A 21614-nucleotide genomic window follows, 5' to 3' on the forward strand; every position below is an offset into this window, starting at 1 on the left:
TATCGACAATTAACCTTTAAAGGTGGTTATGGTTCACGATTCGGAACCATCGATTATGGTTCGGTTCATGATTCGTGATGGTTCAAGAATATTATTTATAGTTTAATCAAAAAATAAACATGGATATTATTAATATTTTGTGTAAAAAATGAACACAATAATTATCTATATTGAACTGAATATTGTAATAATTTATACGTTAAATTCCAATGTATTGGTACATTATATGAAAAATGTTAGCTCTCATTCCATTAATTTTACAAAATCTATTCCATTATTTCATTATCTTAGGACATGACTACAAATAAGAAACAACAATTTTAGTTTGTCTAATTTGATTTTTTTAAAATTTTTAATCCATCTTGGACGTATGAATTTAAAACATAACATACATATCCAATATTGAAATATAAATTGACATAATTTTAAGTTCTACCATCTTGCAGTATTAGAATTAACATTATCAAATGATATTGAAAATATTTTAGAAGTTAATCTATATTCTTCTAAAATTAAACACATCAATTGAAATATGTTATGAGTTGTGTGTGCTTTATCAAAGACTTGATATACTAATAAATATTTTTTGGATGGACCAAGAGTTGTTAATTCAATGACAAGTCACACTCATGAGTGAGTTTGTCAATGATCATTCCAAATATCAGAACATAAAGATATCTATTATTTAATTTATTAAATTCTTCAATTAAATATTTTTTACCGTGTCTTGCTAATTTTTTAATTGTACGAGTAAGTGTGGTTTGGGGAATATATTTATCAGTGAGTTACGTGTTTTTTTATATTTGATAAAAATTCTCAGATGTGCATTTAGACTTAAAACTAAAAGAGTAATGTTTGATAAAAATAAATCTACTAATGATTCTCTTAATTTAATGTTACAACTAGAATTAGTACCTCTACTAATTAATAAATTCTAGATTGTGTTTAAGAACAATTGACTCCAAATTCAGTTGTGTTTGTTTCTTTGTGTTGCTTCAATGATCCATAACCACCATCGGTTGAAATTTATAAGATGTTTTGCAATACTTTCATTTTACACGCATTTCTCCGTACAAAAAAAATTCTCAAAATGTTTAATAAAAATAAATGATTTTAAAGTTGGAGTATCTTGAATCTTAGAAGTTTTATTATTTTCTTGCGTCTTGACTTTTTTGAAATGGCTTTGGTTCATCATTAGTAAATTAAATATTATCAAGATCTAAATTCAAAATTATTATTTTCATGCCCTTTTGAGATCGGGATGAACTTCCTTTTGTTTGAATTGAAGAATTGAAGTTGAAGAACAATCGAGAATTCAGAATTGAGAGGCAAGAGTAGAGAAGTAAATGTAAAAACAATGAAATAGAGTAGCCTATTTCATGGTTTAAAATATTGATCCATTTTGGAGTTTCCGTCTATGACGGAAACGATATGGTTTCGTTACCATATCGTGTCGTATTGATATGGTTTTGATATTTTTTAAATATAAAATATATTAATTAAAATTAAATATTAAAAAAATAAAAAAAAATAAAAAAACAAAAATAATTTTTTTAAAAAATAAAAAAAATGTGGGATTGTAGGGGCGGCATGATCCCGCGGAGGTCGCAGGGGCCTATGCTTGTGACGCCTCCGCATCCTGTGGAGGTCAATGTGGGAGTGGGGTTGCGGCTCCACAACCCCATGAAGGTCACCATGGGATTACGATGCTTCCACAAAGGTCAACGTGGAATCATAGCGGCTCACTTTGCTAGTGTCAGGCTACCGGCGGAACAACAAATTTTGCTCGTTACGGTATGAATTTTCAACCATGGCCTATTTACAGAGTTTGGGTAATAATGGTAAGTTAATCATAGCTATTGATCAAGAAAATTGATCAAATAATCTGAATTGTTTAAAAACAGGAAACATGCAATGCAACTGTCAAAATCATCGGTTTCAATGGTAACTAAAAAAAATTGCTTGAATCCGTAGCTTAGTTTGGGTTTAAGCAAATTTGGTTCAGTGTAAAAATGTTTAAATGAACCAAATAGGAATTGGTAATTTTTTTTTCAACAGCATATGGTTGCATATGCCGCCTATGGGTACCCTTAGAAATTTACCTAGGCTTTTTTAAACCATGTTAACAACACAAACAACACAAGATGTGAGAGAGCTGAGAGGAACCGGAAAAATGCATGTTTGTGAACATATCTATATATTGTGCAGAAAATGGAGATACTTCCATTCACTGTTTTAGACATTGCATTGCATGACTTTCCATTTCTCTATAATTTCTGAAGAGAGAATTTCCATTTCTCTAGCCTTTTGACTGCTGAAACTTTGATTAGCATGTTCAACATTTTAATTTAATAATCTATCTTATTCCACAGCACACTGATTACTGAAGCGGATGCATCAAAAGTTGGTGATGATGACTTGATAGTCAAAGTGGGAATGTGCATGCAGGCATGTCTTTACTGATGTTTTGAATTTATCAGATGTTAGATCATGGACACAATAGATGTGACTACCTAGTGAACATCTTTGCTACAGGAACAAGTGAAAGCGAGGTCACTTTGTCACAAGAACAATATGACAATGACAACAGACTTACAAAACTTTCAGGTTGAATGACACGAACCAACACAAATATTCAGAAAAAATTCAAAGTGGCAAAAAATGTTTCTTATGAATAACTTCAATCGAGGGTGCATCCAGGATACTAGAAGGAAAAATGCAACTATTCCTAGTAGTGCTAATTCTTTTAGCGATGAAGAGGAGACAAGGCAGATTCTCGCCGTTTCAAGGACTCCTTCCTAAGGAAAAGGTGGGGCTACAAGGAGAGGAAGGGGAAAGGGTTCTAGTAGCCTAAAGCAGATGACTTTAGATCCAAGAATGAAAATCCACCATTTTGAGAGGTGCTATTTTTGAATTATGATGTTATAACATATATGGTTGCGAATCTGTTTGTTATAAGTTAGATCTTGAGTTCTCCTATTTGGTTTCAGTTATTTTTCTGCTGTGTTTGTATCATACACAATATCCTACATTCAGTTTACTCAGGTTAGGGTTGATGTCAGGGTAACATGCTGCTTTATAGTACTCGTTAATATGCTAATGCTTTATAGTACTCGTTATTATGTTACTAGGTGTATGCATCATACATAACCCATTACTTCTGAGCAATTGACTACTCGTTATTGACTGTATGAGTTATTTGGTGCATAGTTGAGCAATTCACCAACTGAATTTTTGGTTGTTTTCTTGTGCTTATTGTCTTTCCTCTGATTCTGTTCTTACAGATCAGCATCAATCTCCCTGTCTGCGGCTACTACAAATATTGTGGATGAAGGAATAGACTCTCCTTCAAGCGAGGAAACGGAAAAAAATATGAAATGGAATGAAATTGTGGAGAGTTTTGTAAGCTCTTCCTACTCCATTCTCACTCAACAAATATTATCCAACATAAAGATCAATGTATGCTATTAACTGTGATTCTCTTCTTTCCTTTACTTGTTTGAAGGAGCCTGAAGAAACCAATAAAGCTAGAGGTCGGAAAAGAACAGCTCCTAGAGGAAGGGGTAGAGGTTCGACATCATCTTCAAAGAGAGGGTGGAAATCAGACTTCAGTTTCATCCACATGTTTATGAACAAGGATGATTATGATGAAGATGATGTAGGTAGTCCGAGATAATTTTGATGTGGTCAACCGAGTTAAGTTGGGTTCTGTGTGTATTTGATACCTTGTGTCTAAGTGTGTAGGAACTTAGGAGTACAGGAAGTCGAGCGAAAAACGTAGTTAGTGAGAATGATGACATGAGAGAGAGAGTTGACGGGCGCGGTGTGTTTGAGGTACGAGATGTTGCGGAAGAGTGCGCTAGCGGACGAAAAGGAAGCACGAGTCATTTCCGAGGGACGAGAAGCTAGAGCGGAAGGTTTCTCGAGGAGAATGCCAGAAAATGGATTCGGGTGAACATTATTCTGGATGGTTAAAATCACCCAAGCAAACAGGAGTTGGATCAGAGGAGAATCGGACAGTCAACACGATGTTAACTGCCTGAGCGCCTGAACTAAGTTCAGGCGCTCGGACAGTCCGAGCGCCAGGACCCTTGGGGGTACCATAGGGCGTCTTCTCGACGCACCCTATTTGAAGGCTAGTCAACACGGTCCGAGCACCCGGAGCTGTTCCATGCATCCGAACAAGATAAGTTTTATCCAGAGCAGTCGTTGCGAGCTGTTATGATGTAGATAGAATTTTATCCACACCAAGATGCCCGGAGCTACCATGTTAATGGTCAGATTCGACTAGCAGGTTGTAAATAGAATCCTGGTTTCAGTAGTTCAGACAATCACTTGTACACTAGTTCATTTTCTGTTCTACTACTTTAATTGTGTGCTTCCAATGCTTCTAAGATGCTTCTTCGCCTAAGATGAAAAGGTAATTTGATTAGTACTTTCAACGTTTTGGATTAACAACTTTCTAGTTGTAATCAAATAAAAATCGATAGCATCTTTTAATTTATGCATTTTAGTTTATTTTAATAAAATGATTGTCTTAATCAAGCTATAAGAGTTTAATTTTGTTTTTTAAAGCAATTCATCATTTCTTATCGATCGCACGGGTCCTAATAGATGACATTTCAACCAGATTTAAGAGGATTCAACTGCGGGTTCACTTTCCAGTTGCATTCTTGTAAAAAAAAAAAAGACAAAAAAAAATGTCTTGCTTTTACACTTTTAACTAACACCTGCAAACCCATTTCCTGTTTGCGGAACAACCTCGTGGTTAGTCAAACAACCTCTTTTTAGCTTTGACAGTTATTAAAGTTGCACTTGTCAGCTGTCTGACTATCTTATCACCTGTCTATACCACGAGTGTGTAACAGCAACCAATCTGATTTCTCAGATTCCCAGACTAGTAGTGAACTTAATGGATCACCAACATAAGCTGGTAGATTCATATAATCTCCTGAACTTGCAAAACCACATTTACAAGTTTAGGGTACGTTTGGTACGTGCGTTTTCTATTTTTATTTTATAGAAAATATGTTTTTTCTGAAAAATGATGTTTGATTTGTATTTTTCATACTTGTTTTCTAAAAAATTAGTTAACGTTTTTTAGAAAAATAGAAAATGACAAAAAGTCATTTTCTATTTTTTGAAAAACACGTGTTTTTCAGAAAATGAAAATGAAAATGAAAATGAAAAACGCATGAATCAAACACACCCTTAATGTTTACTGGTCATGTAACAAGCAACCAAGAACTCCGGCGCTGTTAGCGCATCCATAATGCATCATTATTATAACATCCATCATTTTATCAAAAAAATATAATGTCCACTGTCACATATTTATTATAACAACATATCTCTTTCACTCATATTTTTTTTAACATAAATACTCATTATATATAGGTTGCACAGTCCACTTAATCATTTTAAAATTATATCATATTAAATAAATATATTTTAAATATCTTTCAAAATATTTAAATTATTATTAATAAAAAAATATACTCATGTTTTATTATTTATCTATTTTGTTTAATTTTTCATTTCAAAATTTATAATTTATTTTAATAAATAAAATTTTTAAAAAATATGCTCATGGGATGGGCCAGTGCAGGTCCATCCCATGCCATATTGAACACGTTCAATGTCTCCATATTCAACACGTTCAATTAGACCCGGGTCGGGTCTGGCCCGGACCCAGCCCGGTCCGGGTCTGACTTGGACCCAGCCCGGGCCCGTAACTGGGTCAACGGGTCGGTTGCCTGTAGATCCGGTTCGCCGGGTCGAACCGGAACCGGCCCGACAAGTTACCGGGCCGGTTCTGGTTCAGTTGTTGCAAAACTGACGAACCGGCGGTTCAACCCGCCGGTTCAGTCGCAATAATTTTTTTTTGTAACGGCTTGTACTGGCGGTTCATAGCCGTTGGGGGTGCTTTTTGTGTTGGATTGAGATGCGCTAGAGGGGGGTGAATAGCGCTCGTGGCTTTCACTTGTTTCGTATTCGGAAATCGTTCGAGAGTTTAAGCAGCGGAAATAAAAGAACAAAAGAACAATCACACAGAACGAACCAAGAATTTACTTGGTTCGAAGCCTAGGGTGACTCCTACTCCAAGGCCCGCGATCGTTGATCGCTTACTGTGGACAACAACTGTATCACGCAAAACGTTTACAAATACGTATTACAATAGGTGCAATAATAAAAATTTATACCGATGGCAATAATCGGAATCTCGGAGCTTCGGGTTGTCGGGGACTTGTAACAGGAATTCAAGGCGTTTTTTAGAGCAGCACGTTGATGAAAGATCGCGTTTGAACTTGTTGAAGAAGGAGCTGCTCGAACCCCTCTTTTATACAGTGCTGGAGGCACCTCCAGTACCCCGAGTTAGATGTGTGGATCGGCGCTGAAGATTTCTTCTCTGATCCACTTGGAGGCACCTCCATGCCCGTCCAAGGCGCCTCCAAGCCTTGGTCCAAGGCGCTTCTAGCTCTGTCTGAGGCGCCTCCAAGTATGCTTCGCAGACTCCTTCTGGCTTGCACCCGAGGCGCCTCTAAGCTCCATGGAGGCGCCTCGGACACTGTTCATCCGAAGCCAAGTGTATTCTTTTATCCCTGCAAAATGTGTTAATCTACAAAATACACACATACCCTGCAAGACAAAGTTAGTACACATATAAATACATAATTACAAATATTTGACAGTCGTCGGGCTGTCCGGTTCTGACTTCGGATTCCCGATCGGAAAACCTAGGTCGATCTGACGCCTACTGTTCCCTCTTTCGGGGAACGCGTCCTCACCTACTCCTCTCAGGAGAGTTAACTGTTGTCAATACGATCCTCCAGATCAACTGGACTTTTACTCAGCGTCCGATGCTTCCGATCTTCATGCTGGACGTCCGGTCCACGATCCGTCCAGACTTCTACCCGGTTCGCGACACCAGGATTTCAACCTAGGGTTACCGCCCCCTAGGATTTTTGCTCGAAGCTTCGACCCGCCAAGACTTTCCGCATAGGGTTATCACCCCCTATGACCTAGGGTTACCGCCCCCTAGGGTTTTCCACTTGCCTAACCGCAGCTAGGACTTTTCTGAAACACTCAATCATATACATTAGATAACAATTAAACTTAACTTTGAATCCCTTTGCCATTATCAAAACTTGAGTTCGATCGTCGGATGCTTCCCGCACCAACAATCTCCCCATTTTTTATTATGGCAACCGAAATTCAAAGTTAAGTAAAAAATGTAATAAAGATAAATATAAATGAGCACAAACATAAATAAAATATAAGCACATTAAAGCTCTAAAGCTCCCCCCTTAATAGAAGCTTTCTTTTTATTTTGAATTTTCTTTACTTTCCTTTGAATTTTCTTACACTCTCCCCCTTTGCCATATATCAAAATAAATAAGAGAGAAAAATGAGTATAGAAATAAACACTTAGCTTTTTAAAATTAATTTTCTTGTAAACCTTTAACTAAGTTAGAGAAGAAAATTCGTCATATATTTGGAAACATAACTTTTTCTTTTAAAATCTAAGTTTGAGAAATACTTTCATCTAAGATAAAATTATTTTGACTTTGAAAAATAATTTAGCTAATTTTGTAATATCAAAACACTTAGTTAAATTTTTGAAGAGCAGTTTTTAAAAAGATACTTAGTTAAATTTGTACAATACCGGTTATTTAAGCTTTTGAAAATAATTGTCTTATGAAAAATTGAGCTCTTTAAAGGATTTTTCAAATATTTTGAAATTAATTTTTTAAAGAATTTTCAAATAATTTTTGAAATTATTTTTAAAGTATTTTCAAATAATTTTCAAATGATTGTGAAATTATTTTCAAAGTATTTTGAAATAACTTCTTTTCAAATGATTTTGAAGTAATTTTCAAAGTATTTTAAATAACTTTTTCAAATGATTTTGAAGTATTTTTCAATGTATTTTAAAAATATTTTTCAAATAATTTATTAAAGGTTTTTTTAAAAGATTTTTCAAATAATTTAAAGGAATTTTTCAGAGATTTTTCAAATAATTTTAAGGATTTGTTTTTAAAAGATTTTTCAAATAATTTTTAAAGTATTTTTTAAAAGATTTTTCAAATAATTTAAAGGATTTTTTAAGAGATTTTTCAAATAATTTTTAAAGGATTTTTTAAAAGATTTTTCAAATAATTTAAAGGGTTTTTTTAAAAGATTTATCAAATAAGTTTTAAATATTAGTTAATTAATAAGTTGAATTAAATAAACTAATTGAGTAAATTGAGTTAATATTTTGAATTAATTAAATTAATTATTAATTTCAATCTTGATCTATCTCACCCGATTCTAAGTTATCAATCAGGTAATCTTAAATAGATTTGTGAGATGATTATCTTTAATTTAGGCTATGTTTAAGGATTAACTTACATTTGAGTTAAACTTAGGTTTTCAATTAGTCAATTAAATATGCATTTCAAAGATTGGTTCCCAGTTAGTGGCGAGGCACTAGGCCTTCTTGGGTATGGGAACATCCACCACTTTCTAGACAGAACCGTTCAAAGAAATTACATATTTAATCTTCTTTTTGAAACCCCTAGATTTAACTAATAAGGGTAAATTATGCCTAGGTCCTTAAACTATCCTAAATCTAAACATGCATAAAAAATAAATAAACAAGCATCAATCAGTTCTATCTATTGGTAAAGATGGTCTTTCTATTGGCTCCCCCTGGATCATAGCCTCGATATGGTCTATCAAGGTAATGAATATGATCCTTGGGGACCCAATATTGCCCAAGTCCAACTTGATTAACCAAGTTTGACTTGGGGACCCATGCTTGAATTATGTTTCTCTTATTTTTATTAACTAAGGATAGATATGATTTATATTTACTTTTGGTTTTGAATCCAAGTCCGGACTTGTTGTAAACGGTTCGTTATTTTCCAAGAATCATATTCAAATTCTTGGAACTCATGGTGAACCGTTCCAACGTGTCATTGAGTTTTTTAATTTGAGTTTTCAAATTGGAGTTTTCTTCATCAAGTTGTTCGACTTGAGTTGAGTTTCCAATTTGAACTGGCTCAGTTAAAGAACTCAAGTCAGTCGCTTCATTAAAGGTTGTTACCTCCTTTTGGAGTGACTTGACCCGAACGTTGGATTTAGCCAACTTTTTTTAACAAGTAAGGTACTAATTCTTGCAATTCATCTAAATGAGTTTCGGCGAGTAGGGCACTTACAGTGGGGTTTGGTCTTTCGGAAATGGATGCGGATCCGTGGTTTCGCTCGAACTCGGTTTCTGACTCGCTATTAGTTTCTGAATCGGTTTCGATAATGTTTGCTTGCACTGGTAACGCGAGGAAGCTCGTCGGTTCTTTTTCATTAGTCTCGGATTCATCTGATGACTCAGACCAAGTCGCCTTCAACACCTTCCTTCTTTTCTTCTTGTTTGGACAATCTGGCTTGTAGTGCCCCTTCTGGTTATAGCCATAACAGGTGACTCCAGACTTGTCCTTCGTGTTTGTTTGAGTCACCTTTTTCGACTTGCATATCTTTCGTACGAGCTTTATCAGTTCAAAAACAACTTCGTCGTCGTCCTCTGCGTCTGATTCATCTTTGGACTTGGGTTTTGTTTTGTGCCTCAACGTCGGTTCGCGCGTTCTGCTGGTACCTGTAACCAAAGCAACACCTTTCTCGACCCGGCGTGCATTAGTCTGCTCATGCAATTCTAATTCAGAAAAAAGTTCGTCTAAATTGATTGAAGAAAGGTCCTTAGAAACCTTGTAAGTATCAACCATGGATGCCCACAAGGTGTTCCTCGGAAAAGAGCTAATCACGTACCTTATTATGTCACGATTTTCTACTCTTTGGTCGATTGCATGAAGGTCGTTTAGGAGGTCCTGGATGTACGCATGGAATTGGCTGGCCGTCTCACCTTCCTGCATTTTAATATTGTATAATTTATTTAAAATTAAATCGCGCTTACTTACTTTAGCATCGGAGGTGCCCTCGTGCAGCTCGATTAGTTTGTTCCACAACTCTTTCACACTTGAGAATGGTCCAACTTTGTTCAGTTCTTCTTTTGTCAAACCGCATTGTAGCATGTAAGTCGCTTTGGCATCAGCTTCCACCTTTTTCATGATGCTGGTGTCCCAGTTGATGCAGGAAACCAGTTCTCCGGTGTCGTCGCATGGAAGCACGAGACCGGTCTGGATAATAATCCACATCTCGACTTGCATCTTGAGGTGGTATTCCATTCGGTTCTTCCAATATCCGAATGTTAGTTAGAGCCCTAAAGCCAATCATTTGATGACTGTTGTATGACTCATTGTATCATATTCTTATATAAATAAAGACATTTGTTTTGGTTATTATACTTACTCTTATTGGTGCCAAATAACTAAGTATAATAGCGTCCTTGAGTAGAAGGTTCTTACCTATATCAATCGATTGGTTGAATTGATAGTGAGATGATATAGGGAACACTACTCTTAATTATTTCTAATCGAGTATTTACATTCAGTGACAATGTTAATGCAATAAGACTAGCATGTAGGTCAACTCGATGACTTGATCTCACAAGTCATGGATATAGAGATATCAAGTTGACACATGGGTATGCATTGGAGAATGTATACTGAATGACCCACCATGAGAAAGTATCATGGATCGTTATATGAGTGTCATATACTTTCTCATATGGTTATTAGTATGACTACTAGTCCTTGTACATGAAGTCACCATGGATCCCTACATAAGGAGTTACGTACTTTGGCTTCTTCAAACGTCACCCGTAACTGGGTGGACTATAAAGGCGATTACTGGGTATGTAACGAATTATGCAGAGGGATGTGAGTGATGTAGATGGGATCTATCCCTCCTATATGACGGGAGCGACATCGATATTCTTGATAGAGTGAGACCACGAAGTGCATGACCATGCCCAAATGAGTCAATATGAGATATTGAGCTCATTTGATTTAGTGAGTCTACTTGGAGTTCAAGATTTAGATTGGTCAGAGGATGACACGGTCTATGCCTCACATTGATCAATCTAGATGTCTAGGATAGAAGGACACTTGTCATATATTGTGAGGAGTCAGAATTAGTAGTCACAAGGTGATGTTGAATCTCAACATTCTTGTAACTTGGGTAGTAATGATGTGTTACTAGATACCACTCATTACTTATGCTCCTAAATGGGTTTAGGGGCATTGCCAACGTTACAAGAACCTATAGGGTCACATACTAAGGACAATTAGATGGAGATTAGGTTCATATGATGAACCAAGAGGATTAGGTTCATATATTGAACCAAATTGGATTAAAAGTAATTCAAGTTAGGCTAATTGAGTTGGACTCAAGTTGATTTATGTGTTCAATGAGTCTAATTTAGATTATGACTCATCGAATCAATTTAATTAAATGAATTAGATTCATTATATTAAGTTGGTTTGAATCAAATGGTTAGATTAGATCAACCATGAGAGAGATTTGGTCAAGTTTGACTTGACTTGAGAAGGAAGATGAAAAGTCAAGTTTGACTTGACCATTTGCCACCTCATTTGTGAGTTGGCAATAGGAGGACTAATGATGATGTGCCACTTCATCAAAGCAAGCACATGTGTGTGCCACATCATGGAGGTTACAAACCCCTTTCCATTTAATGTGGCCTGCCACATTAATTGTAAGGCCACATTAATTCTAAGGGAGTTACAATTGTGGTCGACCACTCAAAATGAATGAGAATGAATTTTTTCATTTAAGGCATTCATTCTATCTTCTTCCTCCTTGAGCTCTTTCTTCTCTCCCTCTCATCCTACCTTGGCCGAACCCTACTAAGGTGCTAGCACACTTTAGTTTGGTTTTCTCCCTCTTTTGTTCGTGTGGATACGTGTAGAGGATTGTCTACTTTGACAATCTTGAGATCCGGCACCTTGGACGAGCGGGATTCGTGAAGGGCGCGTATCAAGGGTAAAAACTCTTAACCATCTAGAACTCTAATGTAGATCTAGAGTTAGTAAACTCATACTCAAAGGTTTTTCGAAATTTTATCCTTCGCACGGATCCGGTGACGGGGGTTTCGGGGTTTCCGCGACGCGAAAAAACGGTTTTCGCGGCCTGAAAATCCCAACTCCGAAATCATTTCCGGAGAAGAGCAGGGGTCGAGTAGTGCTAGGACCTTCTTGGAAAGACATTAAAATCTAGCACGAAGAAAAAAATAAAAAAATGTCCCAGGACTTGGTCCTGAATTAGCAGTGCGGTATGAAATAGAAAAAGAATGAACTCGAGTGGTGTTGCACCAACTTCGAGCAAAAATCGATTCGAATAAAAAAAAAACTAGATCAGAATATAGCAATTATACTAATTCCGATCGACTCCGAAAATTTAAAAACACCACGAAAAATTTGCTTGACTGGTTGTTGCACCAAATCGAAGCGACCCCGCTCTGATACCAATTATTGGATCGAGATGCACTAGAGGGGGGGTGAATAGTGCTCATGGCTTTCACTCGTTTCGTATTCGGAAATCGTTCGAGAGTTTAAGCAGCGGAAATAAAAGAACAAAAGAACAATCACACAGAACAAACCAAGAATTTACTTGGTTCGAAGCCTAGGGTGACTCCTACTCCAAGGCCCGCGATCGTTGATCGCTTACTGTGGGCAACAACTGTATCACGCAAAACGTTTACAAATACGTATTACAATAGGTGCAATAATAAAAATTTATACCGACGACAATAATCGGAATCTCGGAGCTTCGGGTCGTCGGGGACTTACAACAGCACTTCAGGGCGTTTTTTAGAGCAGCACGTTGATGAAAGATCGCGTTTGAACTTGTTGAAGAAGGAGCTGCTCGAACCCCTCTTTTATACAATGCTGGAGGCGCCTCCAACACCATCCAAGGCGCCTCCAGTACCCCGAGTTAGATGCGTGGATCGGCGCTGAAGAATTCTTCTCTGATCCACTTAGAGGCGCCTCCATGCCCGTCCAAGGCGCCTCCAAGCCTTGGTCCAAGGCGGCTCTAGCTCTGTCTGAGGCGCCTCCAAGTCTGCTTCGCAGACTCCTTCTGGCTTGCACCCGAGGCGCCTCCAAGCTCCATGGAGGTGCCTCAGACACTGTTCATCCGAGGCCAAGTGTACTCTTTTGTCCCTGCAAAATGTGTTAGTCTACAAAATACACACATACCCTGCAAGGCAAATTTAGTACACATATAAATACATAATTACAAATATTTGACAGTCGCCGGACTGTCCGGTTCTGACTTCAGATTCCCAACCGAAAACCCTAGGTCGAACCGACGCCTACTGTTCCCTCTTCCGGGGAATGCATCCTCACCTACTCCTCTCAGGAGAGTTACCTGTTGCCAATACGATCCTCTAGATCAACTGGACTTTTGCTCATCGTCCGATACTTCCGGTCTTCATGCGGGACGTCCGGTCCATGACCCGTCCAGACTTCTACCCGGTTCGCGACACCAGGATTTCAACCTAGGGTCACCGCCCCCTAGGATTTTTACCCGAAGCTTCGACCCGCCAAGACTTTCCGCATAGGGTTACCACCCCCTATGACCTAGGGTTACCACCCCCTAGGATTTTCCACTTGCCTAACCGCAGCTAGGACTTTCCTGAAACACTCAATCATACACATTAGATAACAATTAAACTTAACTTTGAATCTCTTTTCCATTATCAAAACTTGAGTTCGATCGTCGGATGCTTCCCGCACCAACATTTTGGATTATTTTTTTCAATGGTTAAGATCATTTAACCATTTTTTGATCAATGACTATGATTTAGTGTCTGTTACTATCAAAACTCTATAAATAGAGAGCTCATTTCATTATTTTCACTCACATCTTCTCTACTCTTACTCTTAATCTCAATTTCGTATTCTCTACACGGTTTCGTTTCCAATTTTCAATTACAATAGAAGGAGGTCGCGGAGGTGCATCATCTCGAGCTCGAAAGAGAAAGCAAATAATGAATCCGCGGGAGGAGGATCCCAACATTCAATCCACCGATGATGAGATCGGGCATCTTCCGAATCCGACACCCGAAACACAAGGAAGTACCGATGCAATTACTTCTAAGGTTCGGGAACTTCCTCCTCTAAAGTCTTCTATTTTCACTAAATATTTTGAGAAGGTCACTCTTCCGGCAGGAGAAATGCGTGCAAAATATAAGCACTGCAATGCTTCCTACAAATTCCAAGGCGACGGCTATGGGTCGTTGAAACGACATGTAGAAATGAAGCACCCGACGAAATATGGACTTGACCTTCTCAAACACAATTATCAAGATTTTCTTCAACTAGCGGTAGTACCGATTCTGGTTTATTTTTATATTTGGATAATAAATTAAGAGAATCATTAGCTAAATTTGTTTCCGTAGAACATCTTTCTTTTAGTTTTGGATCTAAATGCACATTTGAAGATTTTTGTAAAAAATTTCTTAATTCATGTGCTAAACGTGTTCCTAGGACTACACTTATTCGTACAATTAAAAAATTAGTAAAACAAGAAAAAAGAATTTAATTGATGAATTTAGTAAATTAGATAATAAAGTTTTTTTATGTTCCGATATTTGGAGTGATCATTGGCAAACACATTCGTGTATGAGTGTGACTTGCCATTAGATCGATAACTCTTGGAACCTCCAAAAAAGATAGTTAACTTATAGAGCTTTTGATGAATCACATAATGCTCATAACATCGCACAGTTATTATGTTTAATTTTAGAAGAATATGACTTAACTCATAAAATATTTTTAATATCATTAGATAATGCTAGTTCCAATACCACTTGTATAGATGATCTAAAATTTGTTTGTCAACATATTATTGGCGGTTTATTTTTTCATATTCGTTTAGTATGCGATGTTTTAAATTTATGTGTTCAAGATGGTTTAAAATTTTTAGAAATTTATTAAACCAATTAGAATTGCAATTTCTTATTTATGGTCTCATCCATCTATAATGCAACAATGAGGTAGATTTGTAAAATTAATGGAATGAGACCTAAAAAATTTTCACGTGATGTACCAACACGTTGGAATTCAACATTCCAATTATTACAAGATTCATTTCAATATTACAAATTATTATGTTCATTTTTTACAAAAAATACTAATACTAATATATATTTATTTTTATAACAATGGAATATTTTTAGTAGTATTTGTGAAATTTTAAAAGTATTTAATGATACAACCGAACAACTTTCCGGTGTTTATTACCCCACTGCTCAATTAGTTTTAGAAAAAATTTCTAATATAGTATTAGATTTAAATGAACATATTAATAATGAATCTTTATCTCCTTGCATCTTAGCTATGAAAACTAAATGGGAAAAATATTTTTATTTAATTCCTGAAATTTATTTAATTGCATTCGCTTTAGATCCTAGATTTAAATTAGAAGTTTTACAAGAAATGTTAACATTATATTATGACACTTTAATTCCAATTAAAGATTCTTCTTCCCCTGATCCAGTTAATATTATATATAATGTTAGAATTTATTTATATGATATTTATAATCAATATTATGTAAAATATGGAGCACAAATTAATATTTCTGAAATACAACAAACTACTAGTAGTAATTTAAAACTTACAAAAGCACAACTCTTATTAAAAGAATGGACAAAACGTCCACGAGGATCCTTAAGGTTGAAGCTTATAGTGAGAAGAATTATAAGCTTATATCGAGAATTCAACCTTAAGCTTCAACAGGGTGGCATGGAACAATTCTCCTGTACGCATCTTCACAACTACAAATAACACAATCATTTCAAGTATTTTCCTGAGAGCAGCCACATTGCTTTATTAATAGGATGTTATAACATCCTTATTGATGTTAAAACTAATGTAAAAAAAATGTTATAACACCCCTTCACATGAACAATGTTTAAGACATTGAACATAGACCTGACCATTGTTCGGAATTGACGATTCGACGGTTCAGAACTGTCGGTTCGACGGTTCCGGACAGGTCGACCCTTAACCTTAACCGCTCAAGACGGTTATAGTTCACGGTTCGAAACCGCCGGTTCACAGTTTGTCACGGTTCACCACGGTTCAAGATTATTATGTTAAAAAAATTATAAATTATAAATTAAACATTACAAATTACAAATTACAAATTACAAATTAGAAATTAAAATTTATTGGGAAAAGAGCTTGCACTTATTTAAGTTACCTATGTATCCTTTTAGGGGAATCAAAGCCCACGTAATTCTTTTACATTTTTATCTTTTTACATTTTTATCCTTTTACATTTTTATCCTTTTACATTTTCACTCACTTCCATTTCCTATTCCTGTTGTCTTTGTTCCTTCAGTATCAAAATCTTCAACTTCGTCATCTTAAAGTTGCATTCCTTTGATTCTTTTCTCCGCTCTGGTCAAATCGTCCAGTAATGCTTGAGCTTCCAATGAGTCGGGAGATAAAGTTGATCGTCGTTCATCTAATATGTTGCTACCGGTACTGAACGTCTGCTCCACAGCAACAGTTAACACTGGACAAACTAATATTTCTTTGGCGATCACGGAGAGAACGGGAAAGCTTTGAGCCTTCTGTGACCACCACTTTAAGATATCGAAATTCTCACTATCTGCTTTATTAAAATCAAAAGAAGAATTATTGAGCCTTCTGTAACCACCACTTTAAGATCCTTAAGGTTGAATGTTTAAAATCTTCAACATAGGAATTTGAGAATTATTTTACGACTTCTTTTGATTTTAATGAAGCAGATAGTGAGAATTTCGATATCTTAAAGTGGTGGTTACAGAAGGCTCAAAGCTTTCCCGTTCTTTCCGTGATCGCCAAAGAAATATTAGTTTGTCCAGTGTTAACTGTTGCTGTGGAGCAGACGTTCAGTGCCGGTGGCAACATATTAGATGAACGACGATCAACTTTATCTCCCGACTCATTGGAAGCTCAAGCATTACTGGACGATTTGACCAGAGCGGAGAAAAGAATCACAGGAATGCAACTTTCAGATGACGAAGTTGAAGATTTTGATACTGAAGGAACAAAGACAACAGGAATATGAAATGGAAGTGAGTGAAAATGTAAAAGGATAAAAATGTAAAAGAATTACGTGGACTTTGATTCCCCTAAAAGGATACATAGGTAACTTAAATAAGTGCAAGCTCTTTTCCCAATAAATTTTAATTTCTAATTTGTAATTTGTAATTTGTAATTTGTAATTTGTAATTTGTAATGTTTAATTTATAATTTATAATTTTTTTAACATAATAATCTTGAACCGTGACGAACCGTGACAAACTGTGAACCGGCGGTTTCGAACCGTGAACTGTAACCGTCTTGAGCGGTTAAGGTTAAGGGTCGACCTGTCCGGAACCGTCGAACCGACAGTTCTGAACCGTCGAATCGTCAATTCTGAACTGTGGTCAGGTCTATGTTCAATGTCTTAAACATTGTTCATGTGAAGGGATGTTATAACATTTTTTTTACATTAGTTTTAACATCAATAAGGATGTTATAACATCCTATTAATAAAGCAATGTGGATGCTCTCAGGAAAAGACTTGAAATGATTGTGTTATTTGTAGTTGTGAAGATGCGTACAGGAGAATTGTTCCATGCCACCCTGTTAACAATCAGGAAATTCCTTTTGTACTATATTTCCCCGGCTTAGTTTTGCTTATCAGATTGGAAGGCCAGTAGGAAATTGTGTTTTATGCTCCAATGTCATTGTCTGATACCTCAGTTGGCGTGGTTTGCCATAGTTTTAATTCCCTGTTTTTGGCCTATAAATTAATAGGTTTGATGCGAAACTTTAAAGTTTTAAAAGTCCTTGGAAAGGAGAGGTAACAAAGGACTTTGCATGAAATGAAAAGGAAATAAAAACGTCATAACCCTTTTCATCCTGCATTAATTTGGCTTCAGTCGATTTAGGTAGGTAATCGACTCCATTAACTTTGGCCTTGGTTGAAAGGATACGGCAGAATAAGAAAGTATTTTCTACCTCCAAAGCAATGTTTTGAAAATCGGACCGGTCATTGAACTGGTGAAATTATCGGGTCGAGGTTTTTAAGATTTAACCGGTCGAATCGATGGTTCAATCGTTATATATATATTTATAAAAATCATGTTTCAATAATTAAAAATCATGCTTCAATCCTGATTGAACCTACGATTTTGATCAATTTGGAATGATTTTGATCGGTTTTAAATGATTTTGACCGATTTTTTTATTTTGTCGGCTTTAATGGATGACCGGACTAGACCAAGAGCTGGTTCACGGTTCAACCGATCGGATCGGCCGGTCCTATCCGATTTTCTAAACACTGCTACAAAGTAGGGCATCTAAAATTGAAGTGCATCACATATCATATTTCTACGGTAATTTACTGAACTATGGGAATAAGTTTCACTATTATCCATTTCAATCAAATTTTAAATTATCTAAATTGCCTACCGTATTTTTGAAATACTTTTGTTTTTTTTTAAGTTTATCAATCAGTTTCGTCACATTAAAAAATTTTGAATTATTTTAAATCAATATCTCCTAAAACTTTTTAATGTATTTATATCCTCAAATTTGAATTTGATAGAATAAATTAAAAGTAGTATTTTTTTCAATTTATAAAGACTCAATAGAATTTATAGTAAGCTCATTATAAGATTAACACAATAATATTAATTAACTAATATTTATAATTTTTATTGAAAAAAAATTAAAATTTGAATTTACTAATAATGCTGGTCCATAGTCAGTTTTGGATTTCTAGGACTATTTTGTTTTTTTTTTTAATTTAAAATTTTGAATTTTTGAATAATATAAATCTATTAATTAGTTGATGAACTTAGTAAATTTTAAATATTTTAAATTAAAATAAATGTACTTTGAAAATCTCTTAATGTATCTATATTTTATATAGTGTAAATTAACAAATAAATTTTTGAGTGGGTTAGTAAAAAATTAAAGGTGTGCATCTAATTTAATTTATTATTCGTTATAGAATTCAGTCCAAATGGATTTCCGGAGTGGATGGCTATCACCAGCACCCCACGTGTTCGGCTCTGCCGCTCCCTCTTTGCAACCAATCCACACAACTCCTCATCCCCGGGCCCCACCATCGCTCCCCATAAACCAACAAACAAAAATGAGCTACCCACAACCAAACCCAACTCCCTCCTTCCCCGTTCCCCCGTGGGCTCCTCATTCACACCCTCCCCTCGATCTACTCTCCACCACCTTCCAATTATCCTCCTCCTCCTCCTCTTCAGATCTCCGGCCTCGTCCCCCTCTTTTCCCTACCACCACCCTCCGATTATGCGCCTCTTGTTGTTCTTGTGGCTGCTCGCTCTCGCCTGGCCGGCGGCAGCGACGGAAGTCAGCAGCGCCTACGAGGCGCTGCGCTCCCACGGGCTTCCCATCGGGCTCCTGCCCAAGGGCGTGCGGGACTTCGCCATGGACGACGACGGCCGCTTCGAGGCGCGTCTGGATACTCCGTGCATCGCCAACTTCGAGAGCGAGATGCGGTACAACGCTAGCGTCGCCGGCACCATCTCCGCCGGACAGATCGCGGGCCTCACCGGCGTTGCCGCCCAGGACCTCTTCCTCTGGTTCCCTGTCCTCGCCATCCGCCTCGACAACCAGACCTCCGGCATCATCCACTTCGACGTCGGCGTCGTCGACAAGCGCTTCCCCCTCTCCCTCTTCGAGTCCCCTCCCGACTGCTCCCCCGACTCCTCGCAGGTCATCCGTCTTTCTTCCCCTCCTCCCCTCTTTGAAAATCCAATTTTGTCATTTCCTCTAACGCCTATGCTTCGTGCTTCCCCGCAGAGCCAACCGGGCGAGCTACGCTACCAACTCGAAGGCCAAGACGCCTCCATCTGAAACCATCGCAGTCGTCGGCGCTCGTCAGTAATGGTCCTACGTAGCTTGGCTTTGGCTTGCTTAGATGTATATGTCTGCTTTGTTTGTAGCAAACCCACCCACCCCCCTCTGCTCCTGTGAATTCTCTTTTCTCCATAGAAGAATGATGGCGATGAGGGACTCGCCTAATGTGCAAACACAATTCGTCCAAGAACGGATTGGAGAGCATCCGTTCTTGGATTATAAGAGATTCCCTAGTGTTCCTTTTTCCAACCAATGGATTATACTACAGATGTTTATACCAGTTGCTACTCCCTAATCACGATCGCAACTATCGAATTAGTTGGTAGAAGGCGACGTGTATGCAGTGGATAGCCTGGGGGTTGATCCACACCAAATATCTTTCCTATAGTTTCTTATTTTTGTGAGTGGTAAATGAATTGAATCTTTCTGTATATGCTGGAACCATCTGTCTGTATGTAGTCAAAACCTAGGAAACTGTTGGATCTTGGAAAATATATATTCTATTGATTGCAAGAATGACACTCTTCTCTTTCATTTTCTCTTCTATACAATCTGTTCTATACTACTTGTTCTAGTTCAACAATGACAGAATATAGTATGTGTGCTTGTTCTACTCTAATTGTGTCTTGCAAGTAGAGATATGAAGATAACAAGATTCATGCAGTATGGAAGCAGGTTTCAGCTCATCAAAAATCTTACACAATGCTCTGGAGATTGAAGTTCATTTAGTTTCCTCCCCGGGCTTGAGTTAATATGAATTGATTTTTTCCTGTGCAGATAGAAAACTAAGATGCACTACTTCAGAGGGAATGATGAGTGAAGAAGTTATTGATGTTGCTGGAAAGCAGAAATTGACATTGTTCATGGAGAATGCTCTTGTGAATTTGTCTAACAGTAGGCATGCGAATCTCGTTGTCTTCAGTGCTTGTGGTATGTAGTCTTTTGTGATGGTAAATTTTACAGGACGGAAATCTGAAGGCAATTCTTTAGTCTTTTGTGATGTCTATCATCTTACAATCCATTCCAGTGCACAGGCAATTCAGTCTAGTAATCTGTAGCATCCTGGAAGTGAAGTACATTTTGTTTTTCTGATTTGGATAAATCCTGAACACTGTTTGTCAATGCTGCACTAAATTTCAGCTTCTTTCAAATATTAGTGGATTTCAGTTATCAGAGGTCAGAGCATCTAGCCTTCCAAATTACTGCAAGACCCAAACAATGTGTAGCTTTCAGATGTGGACTCCAATTCCAATTATTTTTGAACTCTCATGAAACACAGGAAAGAGAGTTCCTACCAAACTTCTTCAGCAACAACTTGGGCAAGCAATTAGTGATGGAAGTTTTTTAGCTGTTTTATTTGAGATTAGTAAGTTGGGACAAAGGTAATGAATGCCATGTCACATCTACATGTGATATCAGCTTTTAGTGCTTCTCAACTTTAGAATCAGGACTCCTTCTGTGCTTCATGTTGTGTCTCATCAGTGAGTTGCATCTTAAAGCTTGAAGTTGAACGCACCAAACAATGAAATGGTTCGGCAACAGTTGTGAAAAACTTGAAGCACGACTGTCATCTTAACTTGAACAACAAAAGGAGGGGTGCAATGTGGTTCTAATTTCTGGCATTTGACAATTAATTAATTTCTTTCTTTCTTTCTTTCTTTGGATGGTGCTTGTCCACACCTAATGTTTGCTTGTGTCCACGAAGTGCATTCGTCTGAATACTTACTTATCTTGGACTGACATGGTGCTCTGACGTCTGTGGAGAACATGATGCTG

The 21614-nt window shown here is 37.0% G+C and overlaps 1 protein-coding gene across 1 annotated transcript; it reads left to right on the plus strand.

Annotated features, from left to right (window-relative positions):
• The first annotated feature begins 1590 nt into the window (after positions 1-1590).
• On the plus strand, positions 1591-20370 carry LOC122019561. Its single transcript, XM_042577019.1, has 9 exons — positions 1591-1794; positions 2059-2084; positions 2373-2448; positions 2536-2607; positions 2701-2768; positions 3285-3402; positions 3506-3662; positions 18955-19694; positions 19782-20370. The coding sequence occupies exons 1-9, from the start codon at positions 1591-1593 to the stop codon at positions 19833-19835; spliced, it is 1515 nt and encodes a 504-aa protein (XP_042432953.1). The 3' UTR covers positions 19836-20370.
• The last annotated feature ends 1244 nt before the right edge of the window (positions 20371-21614 follow it).

Source organism: Zingiber officinale, chromosome 9A, assembly GCF_018446385.1.
Source record: "Zingiber officinale cultivar Zhangliang chromosome 9A, Zo_v1.1, whole genome shotgun sequence".
In the NCBI taxonomy this organism is placed as follows: domain Eukaryota; kingdom Viridiplantae; phylum Streptophyta; class Magnoliopsida; order Zingiberales; family Zingiberaceae; genus Zingiber; species Zingiber officinale.